This window comes from Typha latifolia, chromosome 15, assembly GCF_019914945.1.
Source record: "Typha latifolia isolate L0001 chromosome 15, TyphaL0001v2, whole genome shotgun sequence".
Lineage (NCBI taxonomy): Eukaryota > Viridiplantae > Streptophyta > Magnoliopsida > Poales > Typhaceae > Typha > Typha latifolia.
Window position 1 is genome coordinate 2,694,368 of NC_133100.1, and position 15,762 is coordinate 2,710,129.

The 15,762-nt window shown below is 34.4% G+C and overlaps 1 protein-coding gene across 1 annotated transcript; it reads right to left on the minus strand.

Moving 5' to 3' along the window:
* Positions 1–455: 455 nt before the first annotated feature.
* Positions 456–15,427, minus strand: LOC140802077 (serine carboxypeptidase 1-like). Its single transcript, XM_073157504.1, has 14 exons — positions 15,212–15,427; positions 14,970–15,115; positions 14,628–14,704; positions 14,412–14,534; positions 14,125–14,227; positions 14,008–14,045; positions 13,794–13,895; positions 13,450–13,530; positions 13,116–13,364; positions 9,233–9,298; positions 9,015–9,133; positions 1,800–1,913; positions 1,415–1,460; positions 456–764 (listed from the first exon to the last, which is right to left on the minus strand). Exons 1-14 carry the CDS (start codon positions 15,340–15,342, stop codon positions 681–683), a joined length of 1,479 nt encoding a protein of 492 aa, XP_073013605.1. The 5' UTR covers positions 15,343–15,427; the 3' UTR covers positions 456–680.
* Between the last annotated feature and the right edge of the window lie 335 nt (positions 15,428–15,762).

Sequence of the window (15,762 nt, forward strand, 5' to 3'; positions counted from 1 at the left end):
CAGCAGAAAGTTTTATTAATATTTTTCTCTATGTAAAATGAAAATACAACAATCTATTATATTTCAAATCATGGAAAGGACAATAAAATTAATTTAATTTTTGTTATCCTATCATAATTATCAAAATCAAATACCTTGTTCCTATCCAATAAAAATATAACATCTTATCCTTCTTTTTCCAACCCAATAAAAAGAAGAGAATATCACTGTACTTCACACCTGGTGATTCTCTATTTTATTTCTATCCTTATTTTTCCCAATCCCACAACCAAATGGGCTTACATAGGATCAGCATTGCTGTATGTATAAATTCCTGGTTTATCTATCATCTACAGATTCCATACATAGTAGAAAGGATTTAGATAGTTCTGTAAAATGGAAGAAAACCAAAATTGATTTTAGTTCCTTCTGCATAAATGACCCAAGATTAAAGGAAAAGAAAAAGAAAAACAGACTGAAGAGCTCACAAATATTTTCTGATAGAATATGTATTAGTTCTGTTCCCAGGCACAGATGCAAATATCATTAGGGATACATGACAGCTGCATTTAGCATTTGCTTCTGCAATGGGCCAGACATTGAAAAATGATTTGTTCTGTAAGTTGAGCAGTGCATCAATTACTAGCATTAAGAATGTTTTGATTATTGGTGTTGTGAACTTGTGATCCATCATTCGTGTTCTACAGCTTTGCACCTGCGAGCCAGCGGCTGTAGAAAGCTAGTGCTTCCTGCGGCTTGTATTCGGGAACAGTATGCCCTGCTCCCTGCACGAAAACAACCACAAGAGGATGGGAGAAGAGTATGTCAAATAGAATCAAAATGCAATCATGTAAACCAAATGGCAAGTCTAATTAGAAGAAAAGTAAACAGAAATGATACTCCTCAGCTATCTGCTTGTCATAATTCAATAATGTAGTCTTAAAATACTACAGAAAGTGTCAATAGCCAGTTGAAACATTTTTCCTAACAAGCTCACTAGATTACTGATAGAAATATCAACTATGTATCTCCGATTAGGTAATTGGTTAATTACAAATAAATGGGAACAGTACACATATTGATGCCCGTTTCTTTTCTTTTCTTTTCTATTTTGAGGAAAGTAGGAGAGGCCTGGTTATATTTTATTGAAAAAGATTACAAAGATTCAAAGAATGATAAAAGGAGACCAGCAGAGAGAGGAGGAGAAGTCAACAAAGGAGACAAGGGAGAAGGGCAGGAAATGGCTCCTCCATAGCCTCCAGATCTGAGAGGGAGATGTGGATGCCAGTGGAACTTCCTGCTTTCCTTGAGAAGATCCTCTTGTTCCACTCCTTCCAGAGGAGGATAGTGATGCCATTTACAATGCTGAACTTGATAAAATGCAAAAAGCAATAACAAAGTCTTGAAAATAGCCAGGGAAAAACATTTTCCATACCTTAATAGTGAGAAAGATGAGGCCATGGTCATAACCTTGAGTGTATCTGCAGCAATTAAGAATGGCATAAGCAAGGAGATCTGAAGTTCAATGACTGCACATCTTTTTGATTGTGCAGTAATGGTAGTGGCAAATGTAGTCAGTTAGTCACTTGTTTAATTTTTAGAGGTAAACATAATATCCAAGAAAAAGATATTAGATGAATGGATGAAATCAAATGATAGTAGGACTTCTTTCCACAATAGGAAAGAAATCTGTTTCTTAAGGAATTTCCAATTAGTTTAAGAGCTGCATGCAAAGCACTGGTATAATTTTGTTAACTGCAAATTAATGATCAAATAAGTTTGTTTTGTATTAGAGGTATTGATAAGAGCTTTCTATATACCCTGCAACTTGTTCATTGAAGTACCAAGGCCTCCAAGCATCATTTACTTCATACCCCAATGATCTAGTCCATGCTTCAGTTCCCGTAAAAGGAATACACATGTCATGATCACCACTGCAAAGAAATAAAAAAGAAATCACATCCAGATGCCCTACTTAAAGTGTTAATGAACTTATGACAGCAAGGCATACTTTTGAATTGTGACTAAATACAAGAAAAGTTCCCTTAAGAAAATTTAAAAAACTTTAGTTATTCAATAGAATGTGACAAACACGAGCAAGATCTTGTAATACTCAATGGAACAAGTTTTATTTTTGGCTTAGCATTAATACTCTTGGTCTAATTGACAACTTGTAGCCAAGCTAGAAACTTTTCAAGAAAATGTACTAGGCTTAAGATAATGGCCATGAACAAATGTTATAATCCAAGACTCAAAATATACTTTGTTTTCTAAATTTAGACTAACATGGCACACGAGGGCATAGACTAGTTATAGCTGTACAGTAAGTTTGTGAAAGATCATAAACAAGTAACTACTACTAAGAACACTATAATTAAACTAATAAGATTGCTGAAGTCAGTTGCATAGCTGGAAACTTCCATGAGGGGGTGCAACCAATATATTACGTTGTGAGCAAATATTAGTAGTTAAGCTAGAAAGTACAGTTTTGCAGTTCATTGTTTTAAGATATTATGATAAATTAATTGACCTAGAAAACTAAATTCGTTAGATAATAGACCAACAATATATATCATACCTTTAACATGTCGTCTTCACAAGCAGTCTCTATACAATGCATGTAGATAGATGAAAGATAATAGAGTGCTACCCTCCATACCGCAAAATATAATAGAAAGTAGGGCTTAAATAAGGCTAAACAAGGTTGAACTCTAAACTTCTTGAAAACTCAGCTTTGATATCATATTAGATAATCAATTGACCCCAAAGCTTAAATTGTTAGTTAATAGACCAACAATATATATCATATATTTAACATATCATAAAATGAGAAAAATTGTAACTTCTACATGCTCATTTATATTGTTGCACACAGAAGACATTGAAACATCATATTCATATGAAAATCATGTTGGTCCAATGATATAGTACGATAATACCAATTCCAATTTTTCTTTGGCATGCCAATTTGCTCAAAACTAAGCAATTTTCATAACCTATAATGTTTGCATTGCTATAGAACATCTCATTTTTAGAATAATTAGGGTATCATAAATAACACATGATATTGAAGAGAAGAAACATTAGTCAACTGATTTAATAGATTTGATGCTTCTTTATTCAGTCTTTTAGTAGGTTTTACAGTTTAACAACACTATTAACTCACCAATTGTTCTAAAACTTAAGCTGTTAGAAAACGATTGTTTTTATATTTTATACTCTATACCCCTCAATATTTTGATGAGCCCAAGAATGGACTTGACTTAAAATGAACAGAGATTTTATATTTTATATAACAAATAGAATTGGTGAGATTCAAACTCAGAACATTTGCTTTAATACAAGTTAATTAACTAACTTCTCTAAAAACTAAGCAGTTAGCAAAGGGTGATTTTTCTATTTTTATGTTCTAACAAGAACAGAATGTATAATCAAAATAAAAGATTAGAAGCTGCACTTTACTATCAGTGTATTCAATTATATTTGTCATTCATACATAGATATACTATTTATTCTTATGTGTCTTATGTAGTTCCACAATAAAGTGGTTAATGAAGTAAACAAAAATAAAGAAGACTCATTTCAGCAAGGGCGCTATGCTAAGGGTATGAACATTGCCAATAAGTTGTCTCCATGTCTAGCCATGCCGCAACGCACAACTCTTTCCAAGATCACCTCTAAAGGTAACTCACTGATGCGAAAGTAGAACCAACTCTAGGGAAAACCTGACGTGGGTAATTGCACCCTTGTACCATTGTCGAAAACATTGTTTTAGAGGCTAGCACAACAATCCATGGTTTTGAATCTTCTATGATAAAAAGCAAGTTATATGATATATAGTTCAAACATTTAACCAATCTTTTTCAAATGATTTTAGCCAGGTGAATGATTTCTTCTAAAAACTTCATATATATATATATATATATTTAAATGTAGTGTCGCTATGTGGCATTGGGTGTGATGTCGAAAGGGGTATAATTCATTAATATAAGTTATTAGCTATTAATATATTACGTAGGTTAGGATCCATAAATATATCACTTAAGTCAGATCCACTAATATATCACTTAAGTTAGGATCCATTATCAATTAAAGTTAGGATCAACTAAGAAAATTTAACTCATCATTTTCTCTCTTTCCTCTACAGCTGAGGAAACCTAGGAGAGGGAGAGGCGATCGCCATCTTCTTCCTTTTCTTCTTTCTTTCTCTTCTCTCTTCTTTCTCTTTCTTCGCTTCTCTCTTTTTTTCTTTGCATTTTGTTCTTAGACATGCCGTGCGTCAGCATACACCATGTTGTGACACATGCCAACAGCAAAGCAATCCTTAGATCTAAGATTTGATAGCAATTTCAAAAATTTGGTATGATTAAGAAAAAGTGATTTTCCCATGGTTTCCAATTTCGGCCGATCCCGAGTAGGATCGGCCGAAACGGATCGGGATCGGCCCTAGTCGATCCCAATCCCAACCGAAACCCAATCCGTTTCGGTCGGGATCGGCCGTTTCAGCCGATTCCGACCGAAACGAGTGGGAACAGGTCGAATCCGACCCGGGGGACATCAATAATTGATGTCCCCACCCCCCACCTGTCTCTCTCCCTTTTTTCTCTCTCTCTCTTTTCTTTCTTTCTCTCTTTCTCACGGGTCTCTTTCTCATCGGCGACTGAGTAGTGAGTAGATCTCCGGTGACCTCGACCTCCGGCGACGTTCTCTGACGAAAATTCGACGACCTCGAGTAAGTTTTCTTTTCAGTTTTTAATTTTTTTTCCATTGTGCAGCAGTGCAGCAGCAGCAGCACCAGAAGTGATAGCAGCACCTGGTGCTTATGCAGTTATGCTTCATAAATTTTAAATTATTTTATATTTTATTTTAATTTTAATTTATGTTTTTTAGTTGCAGAGTTCAAATATCAATGGCTCCAAAAAAAGAAATCATATGATACCGACATTGGATGGCAACATTGCAGCACTATTGGGCAAGATAAAAGACGTGTTAAATGCAATTGGTGTGGAAAGGAAATGAGTGGTGGTGTCAGCCGTTTGAAAGAACATTTAGCTGGAAGACAAGAAAATGTAGCAGCTTGCACTCAAGTGTCCTTGGAAGTTAGAAAGTAGATATTGACTCATTTAATTGGCAAAAATAAGGATAAACAATCTGCACAATAAAAAAAGTCAATGGTTCGTGAAGAATCGATGCATAATCCTGTACACATTGATGATGATAGCAGTAAGCAAAGTGAGGACGATGAGGAGGAGAGACAGATGAGGAGGGTAATAAAAAATAGCAGAAATATGCATATAGAAGAGGAAGAGATGAGAAGAAGCACTGGTGGTAACTTTCAAAGATCTAAATCAGTTAATATATGAGGAGAGAATATGAGGGCAGTAGTTCTACCCATAGGACTCTGGTGTTACAACCAGAGTCTGAAAATATTGGACTAATGGATACATATCTTCAGAAAAAGGGGTCATACACAGACTTCCATTAGGACAGCTCTCAAAGGAATTAAAAATGCAAAGAAACACATTGGTAGGGCTATCTCTAAATTTTTCTTCTACAACCATATTCCTTTTAATGTAGTTGATAGTCCTTACTATCACACTATGGTAGATGCTATACAATCAGTAGGGCCTGGTTATTCGCCTCCTAGTTCAAATAATATTGCTACTAAATATCTTGACTCAGAGGTAGATGAACTTCATACTTACATTGAGACATTTAAACGGTATTGGGATGAATTTAGTTATACACTGAATGTCGATGGGTAGAGTACACAAACAGAAGAAACATAATTAATTTCTTAGTGTACTCTGGCATGGGGGCAATATTTTTGAAGTTTGTGGATGTTACTGCTCATTTCAAAAATGCAGATTATATTTGTCAGTTAATGGATGAGGTGGTACAAGAAATCGGTGAAAAAAGAGTAGTCCAAGTGGTTACTGATAATGGGGCAAATTATAAAGCTGCTGAAAATTTACTGATGATTAAAAGACCTCATTTATATTGGACGCCATATGCTGCACATTGTATTGATCTGATGTTAGAGGATATTGCAAAAGATCCTGAAATTGACATGGTCATACGTGAAGATCAGAGGTTAACAAATTTTATATATAACCATGGTTGTGTTCTTAATTTACTCAAGCAGATGACTGGTGGTAGGGAGATCATCAAACTCGAGGTCACTAGATTTGCCACTCACTTTTTAGCCTTGGAGAGCATCATGCACTACAAGGATGATATTATGCGGATGTTTACATCACAGGAGTGGTCTATAAAATTTAAAAATATAAAACCTAAAGATAAATTTTTAGGTGAAACTTTGAAAAATATGGCTCTTGGAAATACATTTTAGAATAATATTACAATTGCCACCGCAATATTTGAGCATCTTGTCAAAGTATTAAGACTTATAGACAGTGATGACAAGTCTGAGATGGGTTTCTTATATGAGGCAATGGATATAGCTAAAAATTCAATAAAATAAATGTGGGCCAAAGTTATAAGAAGTGGTGGAAGATGATTGATTCTAGATGGAACAAACAACTACATAGAGATATACACGCTGCTGGTAGACATGCTTTTAAGTTTTAAGTTTTAATTTAATAATTTACTTTTATTTATGAATATTTAAAAATTTGAATGCTTACAAATTTTAAATTTCTATAGGGTATTTTCTTAATCCAAGATTTCAATTATCTAAAAATGTTAATAATGATAGTGAAGTCTTGTTGGGGGTTAGAAAGGTAATCAGCAAGCTTGAGCCCGATAATCATAAACAAATCCTGTGCGATAAAAAAGTGAGTTATGATTCAATTAAATAATTTTATTATTATTTATTTTAAGTTTTAACTTTCAATATAATCAATAAGCTAATAATATATTTTTGATTTCAAATGGAAAGATATAGATTGAGAGCTGGGCAATTCAGTACTGCTAAAGTTGCTGCAGCTATATCTCATAACACTCTAGCTGAATGGTGATCTATCTATGGATGGGAAGAGGCACCAAATTTGACACCAATAGCAAACTTATGGTGATTATGATGATGAAGACTATAGAAATTTATGAGAACCAGCTCGGTATTCATCAAAGTTTTAAATTTTGAGTAAGTTAATATATTTTTTAAGTTTTTAGACTTCATATGTGAGTAATTTTTTTTTTCTTATTTTGTCATTTTTTCTAAATTTTTCTGCATTTTTAAATAATATTTAGAATTTTATATAATTAAAAAATAGTCTGATCCGATACGAACGGCCGATACATATCGTTTTTCTAGACGGCCGATACCAATCCCGATCCCGATACTGGGAACCTTGGATTTTCCTAATCTTCTAAACCCAAAATAAATTATCAAAGGAAAAAAATTGTTAAGGATTGTCGTGCTAGTGGCATCACCATGCCAATGTTAGCATGTGCTGGCCAACATGCCCTAATGTGCCATTGGCACGCTTATTGGTATGCCTTTAATATTTTTTTAAAAGATTTTAATAAATATTTTAGGTTCTAATAATATGTATTAACACTCATGTTAAAGTCTTCTATCTCTAGATAATGTTGTAAATGATCTACTTTTTTGAAAATATAGCAATAGTTAAGTAGAAGCATAATTTAACAAATATAGGGCTCGACACAAATCGGCACAGGGGAGTGCCTTCAGCACCCTCTATGCCAATTGATGGTAAGCCATTGCAGTGACAATCCTTGGAAATTGTGCAAGCTTTTGAAACTAGTTACCAAGTGAAGGAAAATTTAGATCTAACCTTCGTAGTTTATATCACTTCCCAACTTTGGACTCCTATTTCAGCTAAAACTGGAAATATTTGGATATTTCCCTTTTCAAGCTCATAACTAGAAAACCAAGAAAATACAGAACATTTGAAAAATATTAAGTGATTAATAAACAATTGAAGGGAGATTGAGTAAATCTATCCCTCAATTGTTCATCTAAGATAATTTCCCCGATTTCTAGTTCAAATTATTCTAAAGTTTGAAAAGAAAGATATGGTGTAAATGAAGAAAAAGCATAATTTTCGGTAATGTGTTATTGTAGGAAATTTACAATAGCTTGATTGTTCAGTCAAATTGGGGGAAAGCCTGGAGCATGTCAAGCTATGCCAATTGAACTAACATCATGCCTTTGAATGACTATGCCAAGTGAAGGCAAAGCACATGCCACAGCAAGTGCTATTTCATCTTCTGTACCACACCACAACAACCACTAGCCATAACCATTTCATTGCATAAATAAACCTACAATCCTTACAAAGTATACAGAGAATATTCAGGACAAAACATACTATAGTAGAAAATTTTGGACCCTTAACTACTGTTCAAAATAGAAAAGTTGGATTACTATACAAGAAGATGCTCTCTGGCTGAAAGTGATCTAGGAAAAATATGATTCACTGGATAAATAGTGCTTAACCTTCCCAGTTTGCTTTGTACAAAGTACAAATACTCTCCTTTGATACAACAATCTAATTAATAGTCGACCAGGGAGTTCCTGCTAATGATGTAGCATCAGCACTATAGTTACTCTATTGGTGGAGTTTATTTAAGTGCTGAAAGATTATCTTGGATTTTTTTACCTTAGATAAGAATTTATCATATTTTGACACAAACCTATGGCTAGAAAACTCCTAAATCTTATACTAACCTAAACTCCCTCTAGTCTAACTTGACTTCTTTTTTCTATTTTACCCCAAGTTTTAGCTAGTTATATCTGGTAACTAAGATTGTTATTTCCTCGTTTATGGATCACTACAGCACATCACAAATCCAAGAGTGGCGTGCTCATGTGCGCGTTTTTCAGAGATTAGCAATGATCCTAACTATGATCTTTCAATGATAATTTATGCAATTATGTAATATTAAAATATCAAGAATATAGCACAACAACCCATCCTGGTTCTTCATAAACTAACAAATTACTTGAACTTCACGCATGCTGCTCAACTAATAATTGTGTATGATAGATCATAAAACTATTTTACACTGTTTGATTCGACATTGATAATTGATAGTTGATAGTGTACCTGAATATCAGTGCACGATAACCTTGCGCAGTGAGGTTCTTGTGATACTTGATCATGCTGCCAGCATCATGTTCAAAATCTATTCTGGAAGTGCACAACTCCCAGTCCACCAAATTTTCCTAAGATGAGGTTGCAAAAAAGAGACCAAGAAAGGCAAATAAATTGCTGTAAAAAGTGAAAGCTTCAAAAGTAGTATTGCTATTTAATCACCCTTGTACCGGTTGTGCATGAATTGCAGATCTTACTGCCTCATTGTTCAGCCAAGAAGTTGCAACCTCATCGTTCTGCAGGTTGATCAAGCTAGAAAATGTCACTTAGCAATGCATATGATATGTGTGATTGAATTGTATGAGATTCGTCAGTCCTGAGTATACTATAAGATATTGTAATATACTAATATCTAATGATTTGATCTAATGCTAAACTGGCTTGGCATAAAGAATCATCTGTCAGCCAACTCATAAGATTGTAAAACTGAACAACATTTTATGTTAAGTCCCAGCAGTAAATATTCTAGCATATGATTTCAGTAGACATGACTTCAGTGAACAAATTATCTGCATACTAAATACTAACTGCGCCAACAACCAACTATCACAAAGGACATAAAGTGTGTAATCATTTTGTCTCTTCTAACACTGAACTGGACCTTTTTAAAGAAATAATAGATAATAATGATAAGCTTAAGTAGGTAGAATGTAGGGTATTATAGATAGGATAGAGAATATATAGTTAAAAGGGAAAACATATTAGTTCGAAACATGAAGTTAGTTAGGAATAAATGCTAGCTACTTTGCAATTTATATAAGGCCAAATCAACAACTGCTCATTAGCCCCAGTGAACTTCTTGAGGCAAGCAAGCAATATATAGTAAGCACATAGACTGTCATGTTGTGTCAATTGGCAATGATGTGGATGCATCAAGCCAGTGACTTAATGGTATTGATACAAGGCGAGTATGGAAATACTCCTACTGCCAACCCGTGTTGATCCCATGCTGACTCATGCCATCATGTGTGGAATTGTACCAATTCTATGCTGACCATGAACTGATCGCGCACACATTATTTTGGCACAGCAATCCATGCTATCAACTTATGAAGCTCTTGAAGGAAGCAAGGTAGCAATAAGTGCTAACTGTACTTGTTACAAATGATACTACCTGTGGCAATAGTTCCAATAGAATATTGCTTCCAATGATTAATTATGGGTCACAACTTTGAGGACCAAACCTGAGATATGGAGGTGAAGAGATAACCTTAGATTTATTTTTTTCCTCTTGACAAGAAATATAATTCACTTATGCAGGTCGATGACTTGAAAACATTGGAAAATAATTCTAGTGCACATATTTCTTGTGTACCTCATAGATATAGCAATGAGATCAATAACAATTACTACTACATATACATAAGGTTTGAGGTTCCCTCCTGATCCGCCTATGATGAACACCCAAAAAATGTGTTACAATCCCTCACTTCACGACACTGAATCCAACCCAAGAGTCTATTAACGCAAGTCAAAGGGGTTCAAGGTTGGGTTTAGATCCACACACCAATAAGATGTGAAGATTCTGACTCAAACGAAATCTTTTTCAACTTAACATTCTCCCTCTACCTGCCTAATATCGTTCACCAGCCACCCTCCACTAACCCCACTTCTGCCACCCCTCCACTCCCCATTCCACCTCACCCCACCATAGTCCCACCTCTCTGATTGTTTGTTGCCCTCCAGCACATGTTGTCCTGCACAACCTTCAATACACCCTATGGTAGCAACATAATAAATACTCTTAACATATCACAATACGATTTCAAGACATTTCAAACCATTAAATAGACAAATATCAATATCATCACTTCAACATTGTTCAATAAAGCCCAATTGCATAGAAGTGAAATAAGTATCCACAAGTAATACTACTGACCTAACCTTTTAGAAGAACATCTAAGACATGATCACAATTCACAATTAATTTGGAATTTTTTAAAATTAGAAACTGAATTTTACGAGATGGCATCTTCTGCAACAAAACAAACTATCAGTGACTTTCAAAATTGCATTCTAGCATCTTCTGCTCAGTAGATTTCTAGATTGTACAATGTTTGTCATGGAGACCTACTTATTTCAAAATGTTTCATTTATAAAGATTCCTGCATACTTTTCAGCATTTATCCTAGATTTATCAATTAAAACAACATCATCAAAAGGCTGCATATGCTATGCAATTTCATCTTGCATATCTTTGGTTGATTTATGTGTAAACCAGTGGAAACAAGAAAGGATAATATTGAACTACGGTATACCTATATTATTTTATGAAATTAAATCGTCTCTCCTTCCAGAGTTGCTCCCGCAAACTCCTTTCTTCCGAAAAACCTCTCATAGAAATTTAATTTGACAGAGATGCCTCTCAAATCTCCCCTAAATAAATAAGTAGCATAAGCAGTCTCCTTACTTTTGATTGTTGTTCTCTATCAGCTGTCTCAAACTGTAATTTAAGTAGGTAATTTGAAGTGAACCTACTACATAAAATCAAATTGATTTTCAGATACAACTATTTTACAGTCTAACATCCATTCAACTGCTTTCTTTCACTATAAAGACCATAAAGCAGTATCAGTGAAAGCTTCAAAATTCAAATGCTTTAAAATATTTTACAACCAACTGTCCAGTTAACATCAACCCTCTCAAAATTGGTGCCAAAGCCAAAGCATAATTAGGCCTTAGAAGAACTTGCTATTAATCAAGGTCATTTGATGGTCAAGAAGTCAATGTGTCCGAGAAAATGAAAACTTCTGATTAGGGAATTGTCTTCATGTTTGACATAGAGTTAAGGCAAAAGGACAAATGATCTGTCGCCAAGTTTCATTTGTTCGGTAACATTTTTTTTCCTGATTAACCCAATTTCTAGCATGTATGTTACTAAGGTTCTGAAACACAGTATCGGGATTGGCCGTTAGAAAAAACAATACATATTGACCACCTGTATCAGATCGGACTATTTTTAATTTCATAAAATTCTAAATATTATTTAAAATACAGAAAATTTTCTAAATATTATAAAAAATAACAAAAAAATAAGAAATAAAAATGAGTCACATATAAACTTTGAAAACTAAAGAAAAGACTTACTCACAACTATAATAAATTTCGACTTGAATTAAATAAATTTTTATACTCATAAATTATTACTGCAGAATAACATGAAGAGAAAGATCTCTCTTTACTGTTGTTCTATAATAGTAAGAAAAGAGGAGTTAAAAAATGGCTGAGAAAAAAGGAAAAAAAATTCGAAAAAAAATTCATCTAAGTTCACCAAAGTGTGGACTAGTCAGAGGGACTCACTGGAATAATTACCAAATAAACTCAGTGAAGTGCAAGAGTGATAGAGAAGTGTGTGTGAGAGATAGAAACTGAAAATTTAAAAAGAAAACAGTTGATGACATCAATTATTAATGTCTCCTAGGTTAGATACATTTTAGATTCAACCTGAATCTTAAAAAAAATAATTTCAGCCGATATGACTGAGTTTTGGCCGAGACGGATCGACCGATACTTGCCGAAACTGGACCGAAACTGGTTTGATCGGAATCGGTTATGACTGATTTTGGGATCCACGGTATGTACCCTATCTTCTATATGCCTTGTTTATTTAATTATACATTTTAGGATTCATGCATATCAATGGGCAAACTATAAAATAATTGTCATTTATTAATAGTTTATTTCTTTAGGAAAGATTTTTGGCATCAACTATACATTGCTTAAGTTCCACCTCTTTCCTTTTCTAGCTTTCTTTAATTGTACAGCACGCAACTCAGGAAAGAGATATTTGTGAGATTTTAGAGAAGGGGGTCAAACTGCAACAAAAGAAAAATGAGATGTACGTGAAATAGACAATAGTTTAGGGGGCAGGCCTATGTATAATTAATCCTAAAATATATGCAAAACACTAAATAAAGTATTCCTTATTATAGTAACAGGTATTAAAACACTTCCTAAGTATATAAAGGAAAGGATACATTGAAAAATAATCACACTCCAACTTAGCAAAAGGAAATACTAAAGAAGAAAATAAGGAAAGAATTTTGTATATACCATGCATGGAACTCCACTACTACCAAGTTCTGGCCATGTTGGAACCCGTCCATCTCTTACTGGGGCCCTCAAAGGCCAAGAACGCCCAAACATTCTTTTCCTGACAGGTAGAGGCCTGTCAGTTTCACCTAGTCTTCTGAAGCTTGAAGGCAACCTACTATTATTGGAGTTATCAGACACAACTTCTCTGACTTCTGGACTATGGTAGCAGGGCTCGAGGATGTCATAAATATTTAGATTATCAAGTTCCTGAATATGTATATGAAGACTTCAGATATTGAAGCAAAAGTTTCCTCAACAATAGAATATGACAGGATAAAAAAAAAAATCTTACCCAGTCGACTTTGTTTAGTGTTTTTAGACAGCTATCATTTACTGGATTCCAGTAGCTTCCTTGGCAGGCAGTGTTAACCTCCTGGATTGATTGCATAGAGTCATGTCACCAAGGGCTGAGCAGATCTCAGACTTTCAATCAATTAATTGCTTTCAAAAATAATATTACAGTACTTTTGCAAGAAGAGAATTAGACAGCTATAAACCACTAGATAGATGTAAAGATGGTACTGTTGAATGCTGTTTCAACTATTTTTTACTACAGAAAACAAAGACCAAATGCTAGAGACTACATTAACTCAAACATTTGCAGCATTTATACAACTGCCACATCACATATCATACCTGAAACAAATCATTTGATATTAGACCCATTCCATGAGCAAATGGCACAAGTGCATCACCATCGAACACTGTATCTGTGACTCCATTTCCAACCATATAGCCCTGGTTGGGATGCAAAAGTTAAACAACACATTAAAGAAATCCTTATGAATAGTGTCACTATTCCATGCATACCAGATTTTGGAAATAAAAATATATATTGATGAAATCTAACCTTGAAATTAAGAGTAGGTTTTGCTCCACCTTGGATCCCTGTAGAACATAATTAATGAACAAATATTTGAATGGTGCACAGATCAAGGCCAGGTAATATATTAGCTGATATTCAAACCTTTAACAACTTCATGTGCAAGGGTTGGAACATATACGCCAGCATATGACTCCCCAGAAATATAAAATGGATTCGTAAGGAACTCTGGGTACTGCTCAAACCACTGCTTAAGCAAAAAGAAAAAGAAAAAAAGGAGAAAATAATGTAATAATCAAAGTAAAACACAGATCGTTGACATAATAAAATATAAATTATGGTAAAATAAGCAAGAGAAATAAAACCAACAAGCTTATACAAAGATTGCCATTTTAGTTGTCTCAAACCACTAATAAATTTTGAGGGAGTACCTTCAAAAGAAAGGTATGTGAATCAGAGGCAGTCTTGAGATCTCCAGTCTTGTAATCTGATATATTATTTGAGTATGACAATCCAACACCAGCAGGAGAGTCCAAATAGATCATATTAGAAACCTGAATTTAGTGACCGTCAATATATTTAGTATGCAATATGCCAATGTCGATCAGTAGCTAGCAGTAAACACTTCCAACTGCAAAAAGGATTACCTTAGACCAGCTATATGGATTGAGATGCAGCTGTGGTAGGCTTCCAGGTTTTCCTCCAGATTCAAAATTGAATGGACCTAGATTCACATTCTTCAGTATCATTTTTTTTGCAAACAGTAAACTTAAAATTAGGTAACTATATATGTAACTTCATATAATTAGACTATAAAAGATTTCTCCGTTCTCTAATAGTTCTCTAATAGCTTAAAATTAGGTAACATACATCTCAAACAACTAATAAATGGTGGTGAAAGCCAACAACTTTATCTTTCTAGATATTAAAGCCAAAAAAATTCAAATAAAACGAGAACCCAATTCAGAAATCCATCCTCAAACCATTACCATGTTCGTAAATAAACCCGTCAAAGCTTGAACAACCCGGACCCCCGTTCAACCACAGGACAACAGGGTCTGTTTCTGGGTTAGTCTCCGATTCCACAAAGTAGTAGAAGAGATTCCTCCCACGATCCTCATCCACCGTAATATACCTTTACCAACAAAACCCCAAAAAGAATACTTACCAAGATTAAATGGAAAAAAAAAGAGCAAAAGAAACATGAAAAAGAAAAAGGGAGGATCTTTACCCGGCGTAGTGCTTGGATGGGAATGTCCCATCGAACCCAGGAAGGCGAGTGATCAAAGCATCCTGCGGAGCAGCTAAGGTTGATGGAACAGCGAGGAGGAGAAGTAGAGAGACGATGGTGAGACCGGCCATTGTTGTGTTTGGATTGGAAGGAGGAGTCTTCTCCAAAGAAAGCGGGGAGGTGGGAGAGTAACTGACAACGTCACAATAGCTAGAAGCTGAGTGGAAGAAGGAAGAATAAAAGGACGAAAATTACATTGCACACCCTATAACTTTAGGAATACTAGGTTACGACCTCTCTTACAAAAATAAGTAGGCTTTGACCAAATTAGACCCATTTTCTCCTTTACATTAAATTTATTATCAAATTGGGTATAATTTACTGTAGTACTGATAAAATTGCTGAACTAATCAGCGTTTTTATCTAGGGATAAAACCCTAATCAATTTAGTATTTTTTATTAGGATTATACTGAATTAGATATCGTTTAATAATAAGTTTGAGGGACAATCTATTTTGATAAAAAAAACTTAGAATAGGGTTATTTTGGTC

Coding starts and splice junctions, on each gene's coding strand:
- LOC140802077 (XM_073157504.1), bottom strand. CDS start 15,342: ATGGCCGGTCTCACCATCGTCTCTCTACTTCTCCTCCTCGCTGTTCCA. Junction 9,299..13,115: donor GTAGTGGAGTTCCATGCATG/GTATATACAAAA, acceptor ATCAACCTGCAG/AACGATGAGGTTGCAACTTC. Junction 9,134..9,232: donor CTGCAATTCATGCACAACCG/GTACAAGGGTGA, acceptor ACCTCATCTTAG/GAAAATTTGGTGGACTGGGA.